The sequence below is a fragment of the Panulirus ornatus genome, chromosome 47 (assembly GCF_036320965.1).
Source record: "Panulirus ornatus isolate Po-2019 chromosome 47, ASM3632096v1, whole genome shotgun sequence".
NCBI classification, from domain to species: Eukaryota; Metazoa; Arthropoda; class Malacostraca; order Decapoda; family Palinuridae; genus Panulirus; species Panulirus ornatus.
Window position 1 is genome coordinate 1947257 of NC_092270.1, and position 20240 is coordinate 1967496.

The 20240-nt window shown below is 44.4% G+C and overlaps 1 protein-coding gene across 3 annotated transcripts in view; it reads left to right on the plus strand.

Annotated features, from left to right (window-relative positions):
* Positions 1 to 20240, plus strand: part of LOC139763419 (uncharacterized) — a 203999-nt gene that overhangs the window by 171848 nt on the left and 11911 nt on the right. Inside the window, exon 1 of one of the 3 annotated variants that reach the window (XM_071689443.1) lies at positions 7683 to 10139. The exons of the other annotated variants lie outside the window; for them this stretch is intronic. Within the exon in view, the coding sequence (XP_071545544.1) occupies positions 9399 to 10139 (741 nt within the window). The 5' untranslated portion in view covers positions 7683 to 9398. Of the gene's footprint in view, positions 1 to 7682; positions 10140 to 20240 lie in introns of those variants that run through there. 3 annotated transcript variants of the gene reach the window in all.

Here is a 20240-nt window from a genome sequence, read left to right on the forward strand (position 1 = left end):
TGCTAGTGATAACAGTAGATGATATTCCCAAACCTCACAACCTTCACCTCCTCATTAAAATCTATCCTCAAAGATGCTGACGACCCGGCTTGGTGGAAACACGAAATTGAAAAGGCATCGTTAGAGATGCTCCACAACGATAACTTTGCCTTTATTCATCAGGCATTGATGCTCCTCACGTGTCATTCACTTCCGACACTGTCGTATATGAAAGGTGGAGGAGGGAAAAAAAAATCTTATCAAACGTGAGGTAACGAAGGTAAATTAGAAAGTTGAGGTTCCGGGAAAAGTGAGAATTTTATCTCCTTACACAATCTGGGAGAGATGAAGGAACATAAAGTGGACGTATTATACTGGAAGAGATCTTCTGATTTTTACTCGTGTTCACAGAGACTCGGACCCCGGGGATTAAGCATACCTATTTTGATCTTACGATGACCTCGGATAGCATAGTCACTTCACCTTGTCATTTGACGTCCACTAATTTCGTCTTCCTTATGAGTAGGACCTTGGTCAGGTCACGGCCCTTGCCACTGCCTCACACACAATTAAGCGACCACCAGATACAACCCACATACCTCTATTTTGACCCCTCTATATTCTCTAACTCCTTCTAGCTACTTTATCATAGATGCTTCGATCGTTCAGCACGACTCATCTACCTTAAGATGGGTAGTTAGCTGGAGGGACTGCTCTAGTGAGATCCTCAGCCATAATGACCATCATCATTGATCAGAAGATCAGATGGATCAACCTCCACCTCAGCGAGATCTTAGATCCTACGTAAACCCACCACTCGCTCGTGAATCTTGGCTCACGTTACTGTAATCTAAGCGGTATCTGCTGGGCTGGTCTCTCCTATATATCCCTCTCACGACCTCCCTCCTGTTACCCTTATTGTCCTTGATCCACTGCAACACGAGGTAATGCTATTGTGCCGTCGAGCTCCCCCTTGACATACTATGCCGCCTGGGATTAATAAGGTCTTAGCAGCCAGCTGAATTACAGCTGGTTTAGTTTCTGAACGGATCCTGTGGTTAACCACACACACACACACACTCACACACGCACAACCGCACACACACACACACACACACACACACACACACACACACACACACACACACACACACACACATATATATACAAGAAACAGATGTTGTATATGGTATTTATGGATCTAGAGAAATCATATGATAGGGTTCATAGAGATGCCTCGTGGAAGGTCTTAAGAATATACATTACACCTGCTCAAAGCAGTGAAAAGTTTTTATCAAAGGTGTAAGAAATGTGTGCGAGTAGGAAGAGAGGAGAGTGAATGATTCTAAGTGAAGGTTGGTCATTGGCAGGTGTGTATGTGATATCACTAAGGTTGTTTACTTCAATCCTGAAGTGAAGGTACGAGAGAAGACGGAAGTTATTGTGGCTTATTCCATTCTCACCTGTACATCTAGGTCATCCTCGACCTCGGTCTAATTATAACACTTTCTGCCCAGTTTGATACTTTCTAAAGATGATATGGAAAGCTATCTCACTGAGTTTCGTGCGAGGTATGTATTAATTAGTGTGTATAAGGAGGGGGGGATCGTAAAAGTGCCTCCGAAGCGGCTGAAAGTTGTGTGGTAATTAGGTTATATAGGTAGTATAAGATGATGCAAAGTTTGGTAATTAGATCTGTATTTCACCTTCCTGGACTCGCTGTAATCTTAAGCAGGAGGACTTCTCAAAGACCGTGCTGGTGGTGGTGTGGTTGGTAACAGTAGTTGTGGTGTGGTAGGTCGAAACTCTGGTCGTAGTGATGGTAGTAGTAGTAGTAGTAGTAGTGTAATAGTAGTAGTAGGAGTAGTAGTAGTAGGAGTAGTAGTAGTAATAGGGTTGCATTTTGATAGATGCTGATGTGATGTGTGGTAGTAATGGTGGCGTAATAGCTGTTGTGGTAGAGAGTAGAGCGATGATGGTAGTAGTAGTGGTATTTATGTGGTAACTGGTAGTTACAGGCCGTTCTCATCATGGTACTATTAGTACTAGTGTAACTAACGGTGCAGTAACGGCAGCAGTGGTTGCCCAGGAGTAGGGAAGTCCCTCTCTGTACAGTAGAAATAGGTTCTTACACATGATGATTACGTACACACAAAGGTATAATAGCTTCAGTTCTAAAGTTATTAAAGACGCTAATGAGGTCAACTAAGGATGTATGATCTACTGGGTTGACCTCCATTAACGATCATTAGACTGAAGTTGATGACTTGTCATTACGCTATGCTTGAATACGCCCACAAATATAGATCAAATGATGACGTATACTGACGTATAATGACGTCACAGATGAGTTCGATGAAGCCCATTGGTTCATAAGAAGATCCAATCATGTTCTTCATTTTCCATCGATCTGGAAAATTACCTCGTCTACTACAAATTGAATTTTTTTCTAGTGATCAGAGGACGTGAAGTGGATGTAAAATCAGTGTAGTGGAGGAAAAACAAATTAATAGATCCATTATAATCACTTTCGTTATTAAGTTACGAAAATGTGTAGGTGTGTTAGCCCTACATAAACATGTTTATTTGACCTACAGAACAGATCCTAACAGGGAATATTATTTGATATAAAAAAAGCACCTTCACTGTAAACTCTGAATGGTTTTCTTTATAACAGAATCTCTTGTAAGATCTAATATTGAAGAGTCTCCTAAGTCACTTTCCAGAATCAAGATTTTCGACCTTAACTCTTTTACACAATAGAAATGTGCAGAAATTTCCCCAAAGCACACACACATATATATATATTCATACGTGTGTATATACACACGAGGCTGTCTGTATTTTCATGCAGATGTCTGTAATTCTGTATGTTTACACACACTGCAATGAACCGCGTCTAAACAAATGTGTAAACCAACAGATTACAAATTAGCCAAGACTTTTAGGTATTTCACCTTGCGATTAACGTCCTAATTATCGTAATTACCTGGTTGAATTACACACCACCGCCCGAGAGACGATTCTTCCGTAACACACTAATAGAAAATGACCCTTTGTGCATGAAATCGACCTCTACGCATATGACGCCTAGTTAGCGTACCAAGACAGATGACATAATATCACGTTTTTCAGTGACACGAATTATTTTCCTCAGTGTAATCAAAATTGTTGATTTATATGAGGATTATTTCTTTTCTTTTTCTAGAATATAATCGTAGATTTAAGGACATGAATAATTTCTTCTTCGTGTATGCATCTTGAGAGATGTAGACTGTAAGAAATAAACTCCAGGTGACCAAACAGATCGACAGACAAACAAAAAAACAGACAGACAGACTGACAGACTGGTAAACAGAGGAAGATATAGAGCCAATAAGAGAAAGACCTCGACACAGACGAGACATTAATACCAAATGAAAAAGAATACTAATGCAAGAAGGATTTAACAAAGCCACTAAGCTCACCCTGTTGCCCTGTGTACTTAAGGACGAACATGTGATACCTTTGCCATAGGATTCTCGCACCTAGATTTCGCATCAAAGCTGGACATAAATAACTACATCGTGATCCCCATAGATAGATTCATCTATCAGACGTATTGTGTGGGGAGGAACCGCTAGATAGTGGAGACGTGTGGCGTCTTGATGAATATCCTTTGTGGGGGAGATGGGAGGGCCAGGTCTCTTTGTAGGGGAGATGAGGAGGTTGGGAGAAAAGACTGTAGAGAGATGGATTATTATCTTTTATATATATATGTGTGTGTGTGTGTGTGTGTGTGTGTGTGTGTGTGTGTGTGTGTGAAAAGGAGATTCTTATCCTATAAAGGTGACAACTTTAGGGAGTAATTGGGTCCTTTCCTTGAGGGGGGATGGTTGTGAAAACATCTATTTTAAGACCTTGTCACAATATGTTGTTCACCCGCACAGCCCCACAACATCATCATATTCCTGAGGCATATCTAGGTGACGGGGTTACCCCTCTCCACCTCTCTGGGTCTGTCTGTCTCCCTGTGTTGAACTCAGTATCTATCTGTATGTCAACGTGTATCTGCTTCTCTGTGAATCTAACACACACACACACACACACACACACGCTATTCTTTTACATGATTAAAACAGTTGAAGATACTGGTGTTCGCTGGTAACTACCGCGAACAGAGAATGAATTTCATCAAAGTTTTGTTCAATCGATCTCGAGGACTTAGCTGTACGGTACGGTATGTGTGTGTGTGTGTGTGTGTGTGTGTGTGTGTGTGTGTGTGTGTGTGTAATGACGGAGCTATGTCGTGACCAACCACCAATCTCCTGCCTGACGGGATAATCGAAGAATCTGGTCCAGAAGGTCAAGCCTCCACCTGACATTCTTTCCACCGATATGTATATAAGACTTGACCCTCTCTCTCTCTCTCTCTCTCTCTCTCTCTCTCTCTCTCTCTCTCTCTCTCTCTCTCTCTCTCTCTCTCTCTCTCTGTGGTATAGGTATCCACAGAGCCCTGCCATTATAGGTACTGGACACTGGCAACAACGATGTTCAACCACAATACCCAGCCATTCTGAGCCTTACTTTGATATTTGCAACTACAGTTACAAAATTCGTTCATGACGGTATGTATCCTCCTCATCATATATACTGTATCGGTATACTGTATCGCTGTATCAGTGATGCATTTATTGTTATGGTAAGGTAGATGTAGTTCATGTCAGTCAGGTCCAGTGGACGAAAATGGTCGTCAGTGCATTTCACGATCATGATCATTTAGATGGTAACTGCTGAATTGCTAGTTTGATAACGTCGACCCTTCTAAGCTTCCGCTTTCCTCTGTAGTCATCGCCACTACAGTTACTAACTCCGTCCCTCTTTAAGTGGAGCATTCAAAAAGGCCAATCCAATGACCAATGCAACAAGAATCACACACACACACACACACACACACACACACACACACACACACACACACTGGCCCCTTATGATGTATCTCCAGCCATTCCAGGCAGAAGCAAGAGCTGGGTCTCGCCCTTAGATGATATCCTCTGAATTATATTTCTGCTGTGTCCGGATAGGCGAGGTCGTTCCGGAACCCGATTAACCGGATCTTTCCGGATGAGCGACGCACATAGGAAATTACTGGCCCCCCCAGAACGGGGACATGGCTGCGTTACCACCCAGCTTATCATGTTGGGTCTCTGGTATTTTTAGGATGATTCCACGTTGGGTTCCTTCCCTTATGCAGTGCGGATGATTATATGACGTAATCACATAAATTGCCTGGCGTTATTATGGCCATAATCGAGGTAATTAGCCCTGGCGATAAACTGAAGGTTTCAAGCAAGACTTGAACCTGAATACCAGCCAATGGTTGTGACCAAGACAGTTTGTACATGATGTTTTCTTGATTACTCGAGAGATATCACCAGTCATTATGAGACTCAGTTGATTAGGTATTACAGCATTATCATGCACTGATTCATGAAGCTTTAACCTGTGTATATTATTCCCAACTTTATATCCTTCTCTTTCATCTTTTTTTTCCATCGTTCAGATATCAGTATTTGATGTAAGCAGACTCCTTTCTGGGCTATAATCTAGCGGATATGTATATAAGCGTTTGATAAGGAACACATATTATCATATATCATCTTCTCTTTTTCCTTTTCATCATATGTAATCCGTTTGACCATATATTTGGATATTATTCCACGTAACTTACCCTCGACGCAGACGTTTGTACGAACAAACGACGTAGATAAATTCCAGCATTTCTTTGATAGTTTATGTGTGTGTGTGTGTGTGTGTGTGTATGTGTGTGTGTGTACAAACGTAGGGGTAAAGACGTGGTACATATACAGGTTGAGAAGGTGACGACAAGAGAGGAAATCTCTCTGCCCACAACACACAGTTATCAGATAGTAATAAGACACACACACACACACACACACACACACACACACACACACACACACACACACACACACACTTGGTTTCTGAGCCTCACTGACGTATGAGTCATATGGACGGTACATCACCTGAAACCAACCCTTGGACGCTCGTCCTTCGCCCGCTCTCACTAATTCATCTCCCCTTCAATGGATCGACCACCCTGACCAGACTCCATAACAGGAACACTTACTCGATCTCTCAGTCGTTTTCATACGTCTAGCATAAACTGACTCTCCTCAAAATTCCATCATTTCTTGGCTGCGTTTCGACGTCGAGAAAGTTTGATGAAGTTCTTCCAACTTTGACGAGTGGAGTGGTACAGGACGAGGCTACCATTGGTACCTGATTATGGAGAGACTTCGAGTGACCTTTCCACAAAAGGTAAGACGCCTTGTTACCCGGCGAGTCTGCCTCCGCTGGTACTGCTGACCCACGCGGGTGGGCCGGGCGTCAGTCGTGTGCTGACGCGTCTCCGTGGTCGTGTCAGTCGTCGTCAGCGACTGCCGGGTTGGCATTCATCGTGTGCTGACGACGAGGTGCGACTGTGTTTGTCATAGTGTTTGTCGTAGTGTTGGCGACTGCCTGGAGGAACTTCGTGACCTCTTGTAAACATACGAAACAAGGAATGAAACCAAAGACATGAAGGGACGTGGAATGAAATTCCAAGACATTAAGGGACGATGAATGAAATCAAGGACACGTCGTGACGACTTGGAATGAAATTCACACTTAATACGAAAGTGTCATATTTTTCCCGCGGCGTTCCTTCAGTATTGCTCTGCCTGATAAGAACTTCCACGCAGTACAAATCGCACAACTTAGCTTCGAATCGCACAACTTAGCTTCAAATGACTCTTCAAAGACGATGGGTAAAGAAACTTGGTAATTCCTCGGGTTAATGACGTATAACTTTCATATGAAAAATGGATGTTGTAGTGGGTACCTGTGTGTGTTTGTAGATCAGCGAGACATGTCAGATTATCAGCAGTTTGTCCCAAATGTAGACATTGTGGTGGTGGTGTGGTAGTAGGGGTGGTAGAAGGAGTGTTATTGAGTGCAGTGGTACAACACGGAATGGTGGAGAAAGGAGAAAAGGATTGTTGTAGCAGTAGTAAGGGTAGTTATAGCAGTAGTAGTAGAAGTAGTAGAGTAGTAGTAGTAGTAGTAGTAGTAGTAAAATCTGATAGCTACAAAAGTAGCTTTGTATACGTCATGAGTAAAGGAAGAATGAATAGTGGAAGTGCAATTAGTGACTGATAGTTATAATCGTTGTGGTGATAATGACTGCAATTAAAAGACAAGAGTGGCATAATTATCACCATAAACCCGAATAAAAATCTGCCCCACGGAACGGATTATGACGGTTTAAGTCTGACACGTTTTCAAAGATATCCGGACGACTGTTTTACACGGGATTAAGATAATATCCGGACTATAAATACGCAGATGATATCTTTCTTCTGACATTTTACTGTGAGAGTCGCTTTGATATAATTAAAGCATAGTAGATTACCATCATTAGATAGTCTAATTCTCTATAAAAGTTTGGTCATCTTAAGAGTGTAATTTAAGAATTTAAGATTCTAATTAAAAGTCTTATGTGAGTCATTTTTTTTTTAAAGAGTTTGCGTGCGTGTTGGGGTAAAAAATGTAGGAGAGGTTGCCCGTCCACTGCTGTTGGGGAGGTCAGCTTCAGGCTGTGTGGGGGAGGTCAGGGTCAGGCTGTGGGGGAGAAGCCAGGGATCAGGCTGTGTGGGGGAGGTCAGGGTCAGGCTGTGTGGGAGAGGTCAGGGTCAGGCTGTGTGGGAGAGGTCAGGGTCAGATAACCAGTAAATACTTTAATCTTGATCAAATCGTCCCTAACTCCTATACTCAAAACTTTGTGTAAGTCTGTTTCTGTATTTTTCCTGTAAGGCTCACGCGAAATTTTTTGAAAAGGTCACGAGAGCGAATAGTCCTTTACTCAACTCAGAATCTGTCGAAAATTCTAAGATTTAAGGATTTGAAAGATTTCAAATGGCCATCGTCTTCTCATTTTCTTCTGGTGTGCGTATGTAAAGAAGTGATCTGAAATTAAACCATTACAATCTACAGGCGTATGAATAATGGCTTTGTTACCAGATATAAATTATATACATGAAGACTACGAACTTAAAATCCACGTTTTGATAACGTAAGATAAAGTCTTCCGACTTATATACGTAGCTGAAGATAAAGCTCGAGTCAGCAATGTTGATTTGCGCGGAAAATGCTGTAAAAGTCTACGGACTTACCAACCCGCGTTTCATTACAAATCAAAATTTCTGCGAAATTTTTTTTTTTAGTAACATAAAATATCGATGAAATTTAATCAAAACAAATGCCTACAAACTCCAGATAAAATATTCTTGGAAAGTAGAAAGGTTTAGGAGAGAAAACTTACATAGACCATCCGGGATAGCGAGATGTGGCACCTGAATAAGCCTGTTCGGCTAAAAATGATATTTCTCCAGGACAATAATAATAATGTTGCGTTCATCATTAGAGCTGTTCCATCTTGTAATTACCTTGGCGAGAAAAAAGGTACATAGAATAAGAGATTCTCGCTACCGAGTGTTTAAGCTTTAATATGTAAGTTGTTCAGCTCACTGTATATTAATACCATACAGGTAAGTTTTAGACTCAGAATACAAGAGGAATGGTTGAGGTTGAGGTTACCATGACGACAAAGCTAACCACTGTAAATACCAAATATTGAAAACGTGTACAGGTAAACAAAAACTGTAATGTAAAGAAAAATAAGCGATTTCATGATTCCAGAGAAATAGAGACTTAAACGTGAATGGAACTTGGGCTAATCTGCTCACATTAGTCAAAACTGTGGTTAGGAAATTAAGGTAAGAAGATAAAAACACAAACTCAGCAGCTTCGGTAAAGCGTATTATCAATCATGTTCTGGTGAGGCTTGAGGAATTTTATGATGTGTTCAGAGGCCACCAGATGGCAGCAGAGGAGCCACCAGTCCTCCTCCTCCTCCTCCTCCTCCTCCTCGCCTTCAAGCCGATCATCTGTGTGACCTTTACGCTCAGGAACGCCACACGGATCTGCTACTCTGCCAGTGTCCGTGGGACAGTCGCTGATGAGAGAACCGTCTTTGTAAAGTAACGTCCATTTCCGTCAGAAGGATCAGGTGTTTAAGGTACGGAATGCACTGAGGAAATAGTGATTAGTGGAGGAACGAAAGGAACTGGTCGAGGAATCGGTACTGAACGGGGAACATTGCAAAGTCTGTATTGAGGGAAGAGTCGGTGATACGGGACTGATATGGTGCTAAAGGAACAGTGATAAAGGAACAGTTCCTACCTTGGGAGAGGAGAGCTGGTCAATTATGGGAGAAACACTCGCTACAGGTCGAGCCCCTGTATACGGCATAGGAAACCGAAGATCACCGTTAAATAAGGAATGCGCGAGGATTGGTACACGGCGTCGCCTCTGCTAAAATGTCAGGGCTTCTGAGCATCGGGTCTCGCGCCGCAAGTCTACGGCGACACCGCCGTCGTCGCCGAGCGGCATCAGCTCACACTTCTCCCACTCGCGCCTCCTCAGTCCGAGCCTCCCCGACGTACCTGTCTCCTGGCGAGATCGTCCTACCCCCGACCCGGAGCGCCCCGACTTCGCCCAACCATCTGGCTACCACTCGGTCCTTCCATCTCCCTTCGCGTCCCAACCAGCTGAGGCTCCTGGCCCCACCTGAGCCTAACCAGCTGTTGCCTGAGGGAGCGAGGAGTGCTCCAGTGAGCCCCGTCGTCCGCTCCAGACTCCGGGCATCGTCCAACGCTTCGCTCGACCCCTCGCTGTCACGGAGGGGGTCACGCACACCCTCTTCATTGCGAAATAGGTCACGCACGCCTTCCCCGTCACGAACGGGGTTACGCACGGCCTCGCCGTCGCCTGAAGAGTCACACACGCCTACCTCGTCACCGAAGGAGTCACGAACGTCCTCGTCCTCTGCTAGAGGGTCACGCACGCCCTCGCTGTCGCCGAAGGGTTCGCGCGCCTCTTCGCCGTCACCTAAGGGGCTACACACTCCTCTGCTGCCGCTGAAGAGGTCTTTCACGCCCAGGGCATCGCTAAGAGGATCATCAGCCACGACGCCCCTCACCCCAGCGGTGTCCTCGCGTTCCACGTCATACAGCACGTTCGATTCCCTTCCCTGGGGCCTGACACTCGTCCAACACCAGGTAACTCCTACGTCTTACGTTCGTCCACTACCAGGTAACTCTTCGTTCTGACACTCGTCCGGTAACAGGTAACTCTTGGGTCTTATCCTTCACCTGGAATAAGTAACACTTGGATTAGATTCTTCAAGTTATCACAGGTAATCATGAGTCATTCATACAACCAAAATGATGTAGCACGTATTATATTCCTGTTAGATCATATCTTCCACACAAATTTCATTCTTTATCATCTTTACATGTTCATTATCCCGTTAACCATTACGATTATGATAACTTCTTCATTCTTTCCGACTAAGATGATTGTTATGTCATAGTAATGATCCTTTACCCTCTTCTTTTGTAAGATGTGATGAGGTATTTAATGCTCAAGTTACTGATATTTATTCCCCAGTGATATTGCTGAACACACATCTCAAGGTTTAACCTTTCCTCACACACACACACACACACACACACACACACATTCCTAGGTACATCCTTCTTACATGACTTGCCTCCCCTGAGGAGAGAGAGGTCATCTGTCTGTGGCCAGCAAAGCTAATACTTGAGGCTCGAGGACGAGCCCTCCCCCCCCAGTCGGCTCCCCACAGCTTGTATCTCCTCAAGTCAAACTCCGAGACCAAATATCCAGGGAGCCTTCCGGGGATTACAGGGGGGAGAGAGAGTTTCAGTTCCCGGTCAATGGTGCTCTTAAGGTGGAAGTTCTCGGTGTAAAGAGTGTGTAAATAAACCTCGTGACGTCATTACGGGAAGACCTCTATTGCGTCTGAAAGGTCAGTCGATATCGTCTGCGTAGGTCAATAACGCATTTTGCTCCTTCGGTGTTGTATTGCGGTGGTATTTGATGGTTAACACTCCTGCCAAGAAAGAGGGTGAACGCATGCGCAAGGAGGTCAATATGTACTGTCATCAGTGTTGTGCTGGGTAGAAATAGAACACGAGAAACGTGCGAATATGTTATGCTTATAAACAGTTTCTGTTGACGCCATTGTTGACACCTTTGTTGATAATGTGATCAATACCTTTACTGGCCAAGAGAAGTTCCCAAGACCTCCAACCCCAGAGCCACAGAACAGCCATGGTCCGTAGGATCACTGACCCACGGAGCGAAGACCTCCCTTGAGCCACAGAGTTGTCATTGGTCTATGGTTTAATGGCCCACTGAACCAAGACCAAGGGACCAAAGACCCGCACCATTGGTGAACGTCACTGGGTAGAATCCTTTACTCATAAGACCACTTTGAAGAACTTGAGACTGACTTAATCTAGTGCAAAAAAAAAAGTTTTCACCTCGACTTGGACATCGCCCTTGAGGTTGTCCTGCGATGAAGTATTGACTGGAAGAATTTCCTTTTGATGTCGGTGAGATCCTTCGTCAGACATGTGATCAGGGAAAAGTATTTTTCATCAACGTAAGAACACATTTCATCAGGCTCTTATGACGTCGATCTGAGTCGCCCACTAACCTCTAATATTTAAGGCCCAATCTGGTACATCAATAAAGAAACTCAGGTAATAATAGTGATGACTACCGACGACTCAGTAGATTCATTAAAGTAGAACTTGTGCCAAGCACTTCAGAAATACTGGTCACTGGCTTTCAATCTCCTCTGCTATACCCAGAGTACTGGAGTGTTAGTAGCCACTACAACAGAACGTCAAGATACGATTAGATAAAGCACTTTACCTCCACAGTAATAGTGTACTGTAGTGTTAAGCTTTGATGTAACTATACAGGTAATTAATTATACCTGAGTGTGAGTGGGATTAAAGTCATATCAAAGAGATGTAGTTGCCGACCCAGAAGCCTCGGTATATCGATTGGCAACGATTGTACTAGGGGTTTGAAATGGTCATTATCACCACAAACTTCTAGAAGCTTTTAAATAATGAAACACTTAACAAAACAAATATCTGATGTGAAGTGTTCTAAGAGAAAGTTTAAGAATACATTGAAATGCCTTAACTTAAAAAGATTGTTTTAGTATATTTCAAAGTGACATGACCTACGAAGCATTGGTCATATTTCCGTAGACTATTTAGTCAAAGTACCAGCTGACACCTACACTCACCTTCTATCTGTGAAGGAGGTCCACATAGGGAGGAGGACAACGGGACGTAATCATGACGCATTTCCTCTCCTCTACATATTTTCTCATCACATTTGCTTCTATAAAAAATCTTATCATTCTTTTCCCAGATTTAATTCCCCAGTGTCTCTCTCTCCTTTCCTCTCATGCTGTATTGGCTTGGCATCACGTTGTTTTGCGTCACAGTGCTCGCTTTGCATCACGTTGTTTTGCGTCACAATTCTCGCTTTGCATCACGTTGTTTTGCGTCACAGTGCTCGCTTGGCATCACGTTGTTTTGCGTCACAATTCTCGCTTTGCATCACGTTGTTTTGCGTCACAATGCTCGCTTTGCATCACGTTGTTTTGCGTCACAGTGCTCGCTTGGCATCACGTTGTTTTGCGTCACAATGCTCGCTTTGCATCACGATGTTTTGCGTCACGTTGTTCTCTTTTGCGTCACGTTGTTTTTCGTCACCAGAAAGTTTGTTCACTGTTCCTGAGGAGCTGTTATGTACCTTCGTGTGAGCCTCCTCCTCCTCCTCCTCCTCCTCCTCCAGCAGCCCTCACTAAGGGCATTTCTCACCCCTTTCCCGCCTCCACTCCTGCAACCTGCAACAGCTCATGCATCCCTTATATTGCAGGGCCCACGTGCTCTCTCTCTCTCTCTCTCTCTCTCTCTCTCTCTCTCTCTCTCTCTCTCTCTCTCTCTCTCTCTCTGGCGTTATGTCCTTGTCTTACCCTCGCGTCAGCTCTCCGAGATCTACCCTATTTCCAGCCCTCCCTGTATATAAACCCTCCCTGTATGTAAACCCCCTGTATATAAACTCATCCCTGTATATAAATCCCCATGTATAAACCCTCCCTATATATAAATCCTCCCTGTATATAAACCCCCTTGTATAAACCCTCCCTTTGTATAAACCCTCCTTTATATAAACCCCCTGTATAAACCCTCCCTTTATATAAACCCCCCTGTATAAACCCTGACTGTAAACCTAAGATACAGGTCACACCCTTCTTCATAACCCCCTTTTACTCTTAAGACCCCACCCCTCACTGACACCCAAAAAACCTCTGACACCATCTTGTGACCTCTCCTGCCAGTAACCTCTTATATAACCTCTACCGAGAGAGAGAGAGAGAGAGAGAGAGAGAGAGAGAGAGAGAGAGAGAGAGAGAGAGAGAGAGAGAGAGAGAAGGCTGTGATTAGCGGCGTCGATCTGTATTTGAAAGTAGAAAGAAGTAGAGTCCTGCGTCTCATTGGACGATTCATTTCGTCTGGGAAATGAAAAGAAATGGTTAGGAAGCGTTCGAGGGAATTTGAAAGTTAAGTAGATACGTGTTGCTTCATTCTGAGGTGTACAGTCAACCATAAAAGTATCGGTACACTTCGCCTCGACTGAATTCGAAATGAGCGATGTTACTCAGGTTATTTCGGTAAAATTTCCTACTTATGATTTTTTTTCTTTTTCTTATACATGAAAAAAGTACTTCCTCATGCCATCTTCTTTGACTTAAAATCCTTGAAATACCAACTAGTTCTTTCTTGGTTATTGTTATGGCTAGATAAAGGGGGCGGGGCATGATAGTACATGTCATCACCCAAAATACATCAAAATTTTTCGTTCTGTTTTTCAAAATGTAAAGCAAAGAAAAATTGAACGATGTTATTTTTGTCGACTGTATATATAACACAATGAAAATGGGGAGTGGACTTCAAGAAGTGGTAGTGCTGGCCAGGGCGCTATATATAGTAGTAATCTACCCATCTCTCGTATACGAACCTAAACATACACCAAACTTTACAATTCCATCTAACCCCTGCGACCCAGCTCCTATTCATGCTGTCATTACCATCTGTGTACTTAACTAACTTGTGTCTTGAAGTTAGTCAATGTGTTACGTGTATGACATATCTTGTTCCATTCGTCTGTTAGTGTTACATTCTAACGTTTTATCTTAACTTTATTTTCACTAAATATCCCTTCATTTGTACCCATTACCATGTGTTCACTCTAGGATTAATATCTTTTTCTTTTCAGTAATCTGTTCCCATTTTTTTGCTCGCAGTTACTACGTTCATATCTTTATCTGATATTCCATCACTCCTCTGCGTCGTGATTGTATCACACTTCAGCATCATTTCGATGGTTCTCAAACCTACTGCAAACTGGCTCACTAGGCTGCGAAGAGGACCAGGTAATGTTAGGTGAGGGGTTTATGAGGGTCGAGGAAAGATAAATGACCAAATGTATTAATCAACTGACAAAAATAAATCTAGTTGATAAAGAGGGCAACACGAGTGTAAAACTCTCTCCCCGTAACACAAAATTAGTAATCACACCCACCCACACACACACACACACACACACACCACCCACTACCTCCCTTCCATTGCCATAAGTCACCAGCGGCAACATCTCACACTCTCCTAAGCTCCTGTTGCCTCATTGTAGTTGACGCGAGTATGGAAGGAAAAGACGCCCACACGCTACGACTCTCATCAGGAAATTATACGTACACTTCCAAGCTTCATCAGTGTAAAGGTTTCAAGTATTGTCCAGCATACTTAAATGCTCTTTAAGGAAAGATAGAAGCTAAAAAAAAAAGAAAAGCACCACTTCGTTCACGTGTTTCCAGGAGCGGCAACCGTGTGAATGAATGTGTCTCCTGAGGAGGATGTCCCCCTCACCACGTACATAGAACTGCCTGCTGCAAACCCCACTTCTCTCTCTCTCTCTCTCTCTCTCTCTCTCTCTCTCTCTCTCTCTCTCTCTCTCTCTCTCTCTCTCATCATCATCATCATCATCACATCCATCCAAATATAAACCTTTGTATTAATCCAGTTCACGCCGCATCCCCTCCAGCCTGGTTGCAAGTGACGTCAAAGCCAGGGTGGACGGACCATGCAACAATGCACACCTACAATATAGATGCTCTTAAAGCCAACCCCCCCCCCCATCCCCCCACCCCAACCCCCTCCCCCCCTAACCCCCGGAGTGATCATACAGGCGGAATTAATCATATTCCTACGCTTGCTCGACCTGCTGGTGGAACGACGAATTACGAAATCACTCTTTTCTGATACGACATCACATTCGTACTGACGCAAACGTCCCCATCACTCGACCACGAGTGATACATTCGTCTAAACGTTGATATCATTCATTTACGTCACTGACGTAAGGTATCCTACACAAGGGAAGTCTGAGAGGCATCCAGTGTTGTCAGTGTAAACGCAGAACGCAATACATAATTCGTATCCTTGGTGTATAAGTCTCGATTGAAAGAGGATCCTGGATTATTGTGCCTTTTAAATTGGCAGAGGCAGATCCAAAGACCTTCTCTGGCTCTTTATTTGATTAGCAAACATCCAGCGGTGTGTGGCAGTCAGAGGATACACAACCAAGAGAGGGATATCACTGTAATATTTACCCTCAGAGAGTAATATTATATCGATCTTTCATGTGTGTGTGTGTGTGTGTGATTACCCATTGGTACAGTACGTGGGAGGTAATTCTACCCTACACTCGAGGGGCCCCATCCCTCTAACTGTGTGTGTACGTGTGTGTGTGTGTGTGTGTGTGAGAGAGAGAGAGAGAGAGAGAGAGAGAGAGAGAGAGAGAGAGAGAGAGAGAGAGAGAGAGGTGCAGTGTTCACCTGGTCATCACAGTTGTGTGTGGGTGTGTTAGAGAGGCAGGCAGGCAGCCAGCTCTTCCGCCCCAGGGAGACCGAGCAGTTAGCGTGTGACTTATGTGAAGGTAGCGAGTGTTTCCCCCAAGCTTGGCAGCAGGACAGTCGGGTCCTCAGCGCCTGTGTGTCGTGACAACGCCTGTCCACACCGCTCCCCAGCCCAGCCGCCAACACCCACGACGGAGGGAGAGTTACAGTCTGGTGGGGAGGTTAGCGTCGAGCGGGCAACAGGTGGAACAGACCGACTTAGTCAGGAACGCGTGTGGTTCCTCCAAGGTAAATCGTCATAACGGAGTGGAGGAGTCTCTCTCTCTCTCTCTCTCTCTCTCTCTCTCTCTCTCTCTCTCTCTCTCTCTCTCTCTCTCTCTCTCTCTCTCTCTCTCTCTCTCTCTCTCTCTCTCTCTCTCTACGAATGATTTCGTCTTAATGTATCTCCCTGTCATGTTTGTGTTTAGACATGCACTGATAAGATAAAAACACTAACACACGTGCGTCCATGGGGCAAGTGAGTGTTAGCGTTGCGATCTGTCATTCCCATGGGGCCAGGTTCGAGTCCCGGATGGGGTCAGCTTACAGCCAGCCTAGCTGCTCATCCTTCCTTGTGGAATCTGCCAATAAATGGGTAAATAGCTCAGGCTAGTGTGTGTGTGTGTGTGTGTGTGTACTCATACGGATGAAGATATAGCACACATACATGGTTAAGAGACGAGGCGACGGGGGTGTATATTTTTTCCCCTTGTGATACACAAATAGTAAGCACACGTGCCCACATAGTGGACCAGTCCCGTCCATAGGCTCAGCCGTCCAACCCATGGCTCAGCTGCCCATGTTGCATCACTTGCGGAGACTTAAAGCTGCACACAGCAGGCTGCTGCTGCTGCTGCTGCTCTCGCTGCCTTGGCTCAAGTGACGACTGAGCTCCGCTCGTCTTTTGTCTTATCAACTCGTCCCACAATTTTCTTGCCAGGAAAACTCGTCCTTTAATTCGTCCCTCTTGACCTCCAACTACTCGTACGTCGCTCGTCTTTCCCCCTCAGTAACTCGCTGGTGATGCAGGTCCTCACAGCAGCTGACCTCATCCCGTCTCGTATGTGGTGTGGAACACGCCGATGCTTCGCTACGTGTGGTCGTGAACTTTTCCAAGAAGCCAGTTTGATGAGGAACTTTACCTCTTTCTTAACAAGTTGGTGAATTCGTGTTTTTAAAAGGAAGGGATCTCAACCTTCTATTTTCTTTAATAGTTATAAAATCCCTTGTATCATTTTTCTGAAATTCCCTAATGCCATTTATATTCATTACTCTCTTATAGACCTTCTTTATCACGTCTTTGTTTCTGAATATGTCCCACATTTTTATTGCCCTGTGATAAACCCTCTTTATCATATTTGTTTCCAAGACTAAACTATGCATCATCTTTGTTGTCCTCCTCTGGACCTTCTCCATTAGCTCTATTAGCTCCATGTGTGGGAGACACGTGACTCTAAACTCTTTCTTTCCCTAAGAACTAAAAAGAATCATCCTACTTCCAGTGTGATCAGTGATTTTTGTCCCTTGTTTTTAAGCCAGGATGAGATCAATCTAGTGTTGTCGCCTGGGGCTCTACTTGACTTAATGAAAATACATCTGTAGGTCGCGTAGGCCGCGTGTGTGTGTGTGTGTGTGTGTGTGTGTGTGTGTGTGTGTGTGCGTGCGTGTATGTGTGTGTGTGTTGGTGGGTGTATGTTGGTGGGTGTGTGGGTCTCTCTCTCTCTCTCTCTCTCTCTCTCTCTCTCTCTCTCTCTCTCTCTCTCTCTCTCTCTCTCTCTCTCTCTCTCGCTCTCTCGCTCGCTCGCTCGCTCGCTCTGTGTGTGTGTGTGTGTGTGTGTGTGTGTGTGTGTGTGTCTGTGTCTGTGTGTGTGTGTTATTTCTTAACCTTTTCTCCTCCTTTATCCATATTTCTGAACCTCCAGTTCCTCTCATCCATTTGCTCCTTTGTTTCTCATCCGTTATTTTCCATCATCACATATCTAATCCCATGATATATATCTCGTCCACCACCATCTCTTCTCTCCTCCAATAGTCACAAACTACCTCATTCCCCTGTTAGTCCTGAACTTCACATCAGTAGCCAATCAGACCCGTTGTCTCGCCTCCATTGTCTTGGAAATATTGTAAGTTTTTCTTCGCTAAACCATCGAGTCTTTTATGCCACATTAGCCTCTCTCTCTCTCTCCTGCTGGTTAAGCCATCCTTGACACACATGGCTGCTCCTCGACGTCATCTCCCTCCTGCACAAAACAGGTTTTATTTTCACCGCGACATTAACAACTCTTTGTATTTGTTTAGTTTTATCGCCAGGACTACTGTGACTGTACTTCTATTTTCCTATCATTTTCATATATTCAGGAGGGAGGAGGAGGACGTGTGTTGTACATGAACTCAGAGTGTGACGAGAACTGAACATTCTTGAGTTAGATTATCTGTGTTACGAAAGTAGGACGAAATTGTCACGTCAAACCTTCTAATTTTTTTTTTTTTTTCAAAGTTTCATCATCATGATGACGCAAGTCAGTCAATTCTGTTACAGAGAAACGTCGATTTGTTCCAGTTATTATCGACTGGTCTCGTGGCTTCCAACCTGAGTTAATGTGGTTTTGGTAAACCCTTAAATTTTCTTTTCCAGCAAGAGAACATAAGGTCATTGTGTGATTGCTCCTTAGCTCTTCCTTGCACCATTTTTTCCCCATCTTGTCATGAAGGAGATGGTGGGGCATGCACGCATCACACCTGGCCAACATCACTACTTAATACAGGGAACTTCACGTCCTAACCAGTGCCTGGTGACAGAGTGAATACCTCCCTCACTGTGAGAATAGACCATGAGTGGAACGAGGACGTCCTCATTGTGAGGGACGATCGTCAGTGGCACAGTCCAGGTTGGTCGTGAACATGAGTGACAAAATGTGTGAGGCATTTCCAGCTGTGTGGTTGATCCAGGCGGGAGTATTCCTGTCCCATTGTGGCCCTCACAATCCTCGCCCTCCACCTCCACCTACACCCTGGCCACATGGCCTCAAGAGTCTTTACACACCACAGTGGCCTTCACCAGGTAACCTGCCATGATCGAGTCTACTTCATAGACAAAATATGATTATATACATAAAACGATCCTTCGACATTTTCAGACGACTATCATGGTTTTGTGGTTTGCTTGTAGCGTGTGTGTTTGTTTCTCTTACCCTCGCCTTCCTCTGTTCATGACATTCATGGTACTTACAAGAACATGAGACCAGACCTTGCGTTTGTATGGTGTATATCCTCATGGTATACCATGGGATGCCACAGGGTCGCATGTATGGCGAGGAGAGATGTAGGGAGGGAGAGGAGTGAGCGCAGGAGTCGGGAGAGTGGGAGAGTCTGCTCTCACAGGCATGACGTCAGCCGAGCCACCCAACTGCTGGGTAGGATAAACTGCAACAGGTCCGCTGACGGGGGCGGTTGGTGACGTCATAACGGTGTGACCGGACGTACTCTCCTAACCTCCTGACACCTGCGCTGACGCCTTGAATTTCCTGACACCTTAGCTGACGCCTTGAATTTCCTGACACCTTAGCTGACGCCTTGAATTTCCTGGCACCTGAGCTGACGCCTTGAACCTCCTGACACCTGAGCTGACGCCTTGAACATCCTGACACCTGAGCTGACATCTTGAACTTCCTGACACCTGCGCTGACGCCTTGAATTTCCTGACCGTCATCCTCTTTCCCATGTGTTGTTATAAGACTACCACATGACCATGGTGCTCATCATCAGAGAGACAAAATACACTCGCTTCACACAACCTTGAACTTCGATAGAAACTCTCTTTAAAGAAATAGTTTTCGAGTATCTTTTTTTTTCACACACTGTAGATGTTTTGTTGTTCAGAGCGACATGTGGTAATGATGGAGGGATTGGCTAGTCCCAAGTCTGGGCTGCTGTACTGGGGACATTGTGTAGACTGGTGCAAAACTGGCAACGCAACATGTAAAGTTGCCATACATTGTCGTATAGATCGTTGCTATACACTGCTCCAGAGATAGATGCCATAAATTGCCATATAGATCGTTGCTATACACTGCTCTAGAGATAGATGCCATACACTCACGTATAGATATGAGCGGGACCACAGCCACTACAGACCCTGCCTCTATGAGTTCCTCCACTGTACACATCCCTCGTAGACTGACATCTGCACCAGGTTACAAGACAGTGTTTCGGAGATTTCATCCATCTATTCCTCTGTTCTTCTATAAGTCTGTCTGTTCTACAAGGTCTGTCTGTTCTTCTGCAAGGGCTTTCTGGTCTACAAAGCCTT